Raw genomic sequence first — 6927 nt, 5'->3', positions numbered from 1 at the left:
ACCATAAGTTTTCGACGTAGAGAGTGCACCTGCCTAACTCTGAACACTGAATTAAAAAGGGTTTTGTAATAAAATCTTATTTATTAAAGGTCACATTAACAAAGTTTATGGAACACCTGAACTGTTTAGATAGCTAATAAGGTGTCACGCATAAAATTAGTTCTAAAAATAAATAGTAGTTCACAGTTTCGCACAAAAGTTCAAGACACAAAATTCATATCTCTCATAACTAGCTTCATATTTACCAGTCGAAGACGCTTTCGTGTAGACTCAAATCTCAAGTCAGCTAGTTATATTTCTTCTCCGTAGGCTGCATTGAACATAACTTGCTTTGCATCTCATGACTTCGGAACTTTGGCGTCTCAAGCACCTGAAGCTTTTGCAACGTCCGTCAACTCGGTGGCACTGACAGTCACATATTACCCCGAATAGCGACTCTGTGGATATCAGTAACCACTGACATGCGCATTTCAGAGAAAAGGAGCTTCCTGTCTAAGCTGCTGTGGCTGACATTTGTTTTCCATCTTACCGTTTCTCCCATGAACTCTTCCTGCTACTCATCCTAGTTTCTTTTCCTCTCCACGACAAGATTTCTGCTGTAGCGCATTTCCCCTGTAACATCTTCAGTCATTAAGTCATCCCTAAGAAATATGAGCGCTGTAGAAAAAGCAGAAAAACTGAAGATCAAAATGAAGGATCTTGAAAAAAACCAAAAGGGCCCTAACCCGGATAATGGTGGAAAACTTAGCCGGCGCCATCTGTCCAAAATCATCCTCCCACCATTGGGGTCTTCAAGTTACACTCAATCTCTAACAGAACCCAGGAGACTAATCGTCTCCCCACTTGATTCGAGATATAGGTAACAGTACGTTTTGGCAAGAATTCCATGCATATGTTAATATCAGTTTCGTATATATGTTCAAGATATGTGTTTTTCAGGTGTTGGGAGGTATGGATGGTGTTCTTGGTAGCTTATTCTGGATGGATATACCCATTCATGATTGCTTTCTTGAAGTCCAAGCCACAGAAGGGTCTTTGTATAGCTAACAGTGTGGTGGATCTCTTCTTTTGGAACGATATAGCTCTGACGTTCTTTCTAGCTTATATTGACCCCAAGACTCAGAATTTAGTTCAGGACTTGAGGAAAATTGCTTTGAGGTCTGTTGGAAATCATTGTTATGCTACTCATGTCGGTATATGTCTATATGAGCTTCAAAGCAAAATTTTTGGTTTCTTTTACTTTTTTTCATGAGGTTTATGGGCGCATTGCCAGGTATTCATCGTCATGGTTGATCATGGATGTAGCTTCTACGATTCCCTATGAGGCCTTCTTCTACCTGTTTAGTGCAGACAGCAAGCCTTGTCTTTGGTGTGGCGTGCTGGGAATCTTGAGACTCTGGCGTCTGAGAAGGGTCAAGCAATTCTTCACAAGGTTTTTTTAACCCTTTCCTTACTCCTGTGTGTTAAATATAAGGAACGTCACCAAAATTGCCGTTTATATGACAAAAGTATGGCTGGACTAAAATTGTTGGACTAGAACAGGCTCCGTTTCTTTCTTGGGGACTAAGAGAGTAAAGAAGAATGCGAAGTATAGCTCCGTTTCAGTTTAGATGAAGACACAGAATAGAACAGTCCGATAAGTTCTAACCTGCGATTCTCTAGATTCGAAGATCTTTAGTACCCATAAAGATAGTTTCATCGACTGCTTTTTAACTTTCTACAAGCTGTGGATATTCCTAAGCTGTGGATATTCCTTTTCGGGGATTTGGGAGTGCATATCTTGTTGACAGTTGTATAAAAAGGGTGGGGGCCCTAACCCCCAGCAGCCGTTCATCGTTTTTTCTAAATTTTATCGAATCTCTAATTAAGCAGGGGAACTCCTATTCACATTATGCGACCTACTGATTCAGTTGCATTTTCTTCAGGATTGAGAAAGATATACGGTTCAGTTATTTCTGGACGAGATGTGTGAGACTTGTTTTTGTAAGTTACATCTTCTCCCACCTTCACATGTATTGTATGGATTTTGTGCCATCCTTTTGTTTGATTGAAGTCTTCAATTTGTTGCAGGTTACATTGTTGTCCATTCATTTTTCAGGCTGTATGTATTACATGCTTGCAGACAGGTATCCTCATAAAGGAAGAACATGGATTGGTTCTGTCATTCCCAATTTCAGAGAGTCCAATATCTGGTTTCGTTACATCTCAGCCATCTACTGGTCTATCAGTACCATGACCACCGTGGGATATGGAGATCTGCATGCAGTTAATGCTCTAGAAATGATCTTTATTATCTTCTACATGCTCTTCAATCTTGGGCTCACTGCTTATATAATCGGCAACATGACCAATCTCATAGTGGAAGGGACTCGTCGAACAATGCAATTTGTAAGCCTAGAACTGCTAGTAGGGAAGAATGTGCTGATCGTTTCTCATTTCTTTCAGTTTCTGTAAACTATTGTTCATAGTCCCAACATAGTTCAGTAAGGCATTCATGAATATTTGGTTGATGATTCCATGCACTGCACTCCTTGTTTAGTGATTTCTTAAAATGCAAATAATAGAAAAAAGAAAGGAATCCTTTCCTTCTGCATAATGAAGTAGCTCTTCTTTTTTCTCAAAAATACAGGAAGCTTGACAGCGTGCAAATTCTATCACTTATTGGTTCCTTTTGGTGCATGCAGAGAAATAGCATACAAGAAGCTTCAGATTTTGTATCTAGGAACCACATTCCACGAAGGCTGAAGGAGCAAATAATTTCATATATGTGCCTCAGATTTAAAGCAGAAAGCTTGAACCATCAAAATATAATGGAGCAAATTCCTAAATCAATCTGTAAAAGCATATGCCAACATCTTTTCCTCCCAATTGTGGAACAGGCCTATCTCTTCAAGGGAGTCTCGAAGGACTTTCTATTGCTTCTGGTAAGTGTCTTCATTAATAAATGACTGTTTTGAATAATTAAAGGATATTGTAGGCTCCTTTTGATATTTTTGTATGGTTGCATAAGGTTACAGAGATGAAAGTGGAATATTTGCCTCCTAAGGAGGAAGTGATCATGCAAAATGGTGCTCCAGATGATGTTTATATAGTAGTGACAGGTGAGATCGAAAAGATTGCTAAAACGGCAGAAGTCGAACAGATAATAAGCATCTTAGTAGCAGGAGACATATTTGGCGAAGTTAGCGTGTTATGCAATAGGCCTCAAATTTTCACATTTAGAACGAAGACATTGTGTCAGTTACTAAGACTGAAACAGAGTGCTCTCTTGGATGCCATCTACAACCAACCAGAGGATAACAAGATCATAGTACACAACCTTCTTCAGGTAGAACTAATAACACTTGGAATTTTAGCATAAATTCTGCGAACAGTGCTTGCTCTTTCAAAATAGTTTGAGAAATTGATGTATATTCATAAATGTAGTTCTTGGACAACAATGTGAATGTTTTTCTTTTCTTTTTGCCAATGTTTAATTGAAGCACATGAAAGAAGCAACAGATGCAACCTTCAAGGAGCAATCAACAGATGTTGGCAGAAATTTTACTCTCAAGATTCCATGTGAGTTGGTATCAGTGGTCAACACTGGAAACAGTATTCTCCTGGAGGAGCTTCTTAAAGCAGGAATGGACCCTAATGTTAGGGACTCAAAAGGCAGAACTCCACTGGTATGCTTGTGAATTTGGTGAGCTTAATTAGATATACGAACATTTCTTTTTCTATAGATATTAAAATGTGGTTTGGAATTTAGATTAGAGTCCTGAAATGAAAATTTAAACATGCAAACACATAGTTCACTGGGATAACATTTCGGTCTTGCATTTGGTCTTTTTCTATAGATGGTAAAATGTGGTTTAGAATTTAGATTGGCGTCCTAAAATGAAAATTTAAACATGCACACACATAGTTCACTGGGATAACATTTCGGTCTTGCATTTGGTCTTATTCAACAACTTCTACAAGCAGGGTGCTTATTGACCAAAGAACCTTGTATAATTGGATTGGAACTGTTGAGAATTTAGTTGAAATAGCTAACCTGGCAAAGTCAACTGAAATTTGTGTGATATGGGATTGCTGCCAGATAGGTTAGGAACAGTTTATTGTTCTTGTGCTGCTGTTCAACACAGGTAGTGATCTTAATGCTTCTTCGTGGCAAAGTGCTAGATATTTGACCTTCCGCGTTAACTTCATTTGGAGAAATCATTATTGACTAATTGATAACAAGTGAATACTGCACTAGGACACAAAAATGTGGTTCAATTTCCAGAATGAATTCCTAAAATGCACAACCACCAGCGTCAAGTCTGTTGCATGGTCTTCCTTCCACTGCTTTGATTATTCATGCACTTAATTCGTCAGTATTTTTTTGATATCCTAGCATGTTGCAACGGCAAAGGGTTATGAAGACTGTGTCATGGCTCTGCTCAAGCATGGCTGCAACATGAACATGAAAGGTACAGTATAACTGCTCGTCCCCCAAAAATTTTCTTGACTTACTCATATTAAAGAAAACTAGCAGATTTGAATGGGAATACTCCATTTTGGAATTCAATCTCTTCGAGGAACAACAGTATCTTCAGGCTTCTCTATTGCTATGCCTCAGCCTCAGATCAATGTATTGATGGCGATCTTCTCACACTTGCTGTCACAAGGAATGACCGGTTTATCTTACAAGAGCTGCTAAATCATGGAGTTGAAATTAATTCAAAAGATCAGAATGGCTTAACTGCACTGCAAGTCGCCATCAAAGAAGGCAATGCAGATTTGGTAGATTTTTTGGTCTCAAATGGTGCAATTCTCAGCAACACAAGCCAATTTCATGGAAGAGCCTGGCAGAAATCATGTGGTGATTATGAGGAAAAGAAAGAAAGAGGGGAAGTTAGTGACCACGGAGAGTTAGCATTTGAAGCTTTCAAGGAAATGAGAAGAAAGTATTTGGCGTTGCCTAGAGTGCACATTTACAAGGGAAATCCTCCTGGTGTAAGAGGGTGCTCTCTGAGAGGTGGGAAATTGATCTCTCTGCCTGCCAGTATGAACGATCTTGTGGAAATTGCAGGTAATTTTGTCTTCTCTGAAATGCACTCATCACTACCTTCAGTCGTCCTGTTCTTTTCTTCATCAAGTCGTAACATGGATATGCAGCCACATTTTTCTTTGAAGTTCTGTAGAATAGTAAATATATAAGGAAATACAGTATATGAGTAAGAGAATGGACTGCCCATGTGACAAAGGTTAAACATATTGACCATAGCACCACCATATGGAGGTTTTTCTTGAATGTGACTTCAAACTACACATCCATAGGCCTCATTCTCCCAAATGCTATAATGCAGGCATGGCTTACTGAAAAGAAGGTTGTAGTAAAGGAGGTCCATAAGGGCTGCATTCACCTGTCTAGGTAAACCAGTTTAAGATGTTTAAGTTGAAGGAGATTGTAAGCTTGACATGTTGCCTGCACGTCTTTCTGCAATCATTCAAATATGAGGCAGGCTTTTCTAGTGATCTGGGGGGAGATGGGGTTCTCAAAAGTAATAAACTATCTTAGCAACTGTTTGTTAAGCTAGGGCCCAAAAAGTGGCCAAAATCTTTTGAACATGAAAATGTCACTTTGTCCCTATTACCAATAGAATGCCTAGTAATAGTTCACTTTGATCTTTTTAGTTTTTTACTTTTCATGATCAAGCTATGGAATAACCACAGATTGCAGCTAGCATGGTACTGTCACTTGACCAAGAGTACGCTAATGTAGATTTGTTTGTTAGTTTATATTGATATACATGTCATGGGCTGAGCAAATGTAGGGGCCTTGGAAATTGTAATACAGGAACTTTCTTACCGAATCGGTACCTTGAATTCTTTAAGGAGGTTGCATCCCCATTTTCACCTGCTTCTGGTGCTGGTTTGGATATTTCTTCGACCCACCAAATTTAATGATCACACATCTTATCGACAATTTTATGTTCCTATATATATGGTACCTCAGCTTTTTTTCGAAGTACCAACACTACCCACACTCACAGTCACCTGCACCCAGAAACTAGAGTAACAGTATTGAAAGGAACTCATGGCGTTGGTGATCGATCACAAATGAGCTTGTGTGTCATGTTCGGTCCAGAATAGTATATATCCTATATTTAAAACGCCCACCTAAATCCTCCTTCCTCATTTATTCTTGTGCTAATCTCCATAGGCTCCATCAGATTTTCATGCCACCAAGCTGAACATTCTCATAGCGTCTCATTCTTGCAACATTACGTATGTCTGCCTCTATATATTTTATTTTTCAGTTCACCATTTTATTTTCCTTGCTTTGGTTTGTGAATTAACAGGACAGAAGCTGGGTATGGACGTCACACATGCGAAGGTGGTTGATATAGAAGGTTCTGAGATAGAGGCTATTGATGTGATCAGGGATGAAGACAAACTTTTCATTGTAAACGAAGAGGAAAACATTAATGTCTGACTCGAGAAAGAGGATCACAGTCACGACCAAGTAGGTCTCCGTTTCCATTACACGTTCCAGAGGCCTCAATACATGTATAAGAAATAAGACTTCCCTCTAAGTAAGAGGTCATTCTGTAAGTAGTTAGGGACTGTGGCGAGTTATTATGATGAAGCAATTTGAGCTTTCTCATGGTGTTCGTCCTCCTAAGATATGGTCATTGGCGCTCACCTGTTTCCTCTACCAGGCAAGCATTAGCTGGTGGTGTCCTCGAAGAGGTTCCTTGAGAGAGAGAGATTTTATGAGCGGCTCAATATGCACGTGAGATCATGGACAAAACAATGTTGGTAGAATAAAATTAACCAGCTAATAGGAAAAGTTAAAGTATGTTGTACATATTAATGAAGAACAAACAGCGAAATTTTCAATTTTCAAAACAACAAAAGCTATTTGGAGGGTTCGCTTTGTCTTTGACATATATTTGG

General features: G+C 39.0%; 1 protein-coding gene across 3 annotated transcripts; it reads left to right on the top strand.

Annotated features, from left to right (window-relative positions):
* The first annotated feature begins 248 nt into the window (after window positions 1-248).
* On the top strand, window positions 249-6634 carry LOC116264125 (potassium channel AKT2). 3 transcript variants are annotated; one of them, XM_031644143.2, is made up of 11 exons: window positions 251-859; window positions 940-1158; window positions 1274-1432; window positions 1926-1983; window positions 2071-2388; window positions 2685-2924; window positions 3011-3328; window positions 3483-3668; window positions 4379-4454; window positions 4520-5056; window positions 6330-6634. In XM_031644143.2, exons 1-11 carry the CDS (start codon window positions 651-653, stop codon window positions 6461-6463), a joined length of 2454 nt encoding a protein of 817 aa, XP_031500003.1. In that variant the 5' UTR covers window positions 251-650; the 3' UTR covers window positions 6464-6634. The 3 variants fall into 3 exon arrangements, with proteins under 3 accessions (XP_031500020.1, XP_031500003.1, XP_031500012.1); XM_031644152.2 differs by having other exon boundaries at window positions 252-859; window positions 4604-5056; XM_031644160.2 differs by lacking the exon at window positions 6330-6634 and having other exon boundaries at window positions 249-859; window positions 4572-4824.
* Window positions 6635-6927: the final 293 nt, after the last annotated feature.

Source organism: Nymphaea colorata, chromosome 1, assembly GCF_008831285.2.
Source record: "Nymphaea colorata isolate Beijing-Zhang1983 chromosome 1, ASM883128v2, whole genome shotgun sequence".
Classification (NCBI taxonomy): domain Eukaryota; kingdom Viridiplantae; phylum Streptophyta; class Magnoliopsida; order Nymphaeales; family Nymphaeaceae; genus Nymphaea; species Nymphaea colorata.
Note: the sequence above shows the minus strand (reverse complement) of the source record. Positions and strands in the feature narration are given on the sequence as shown.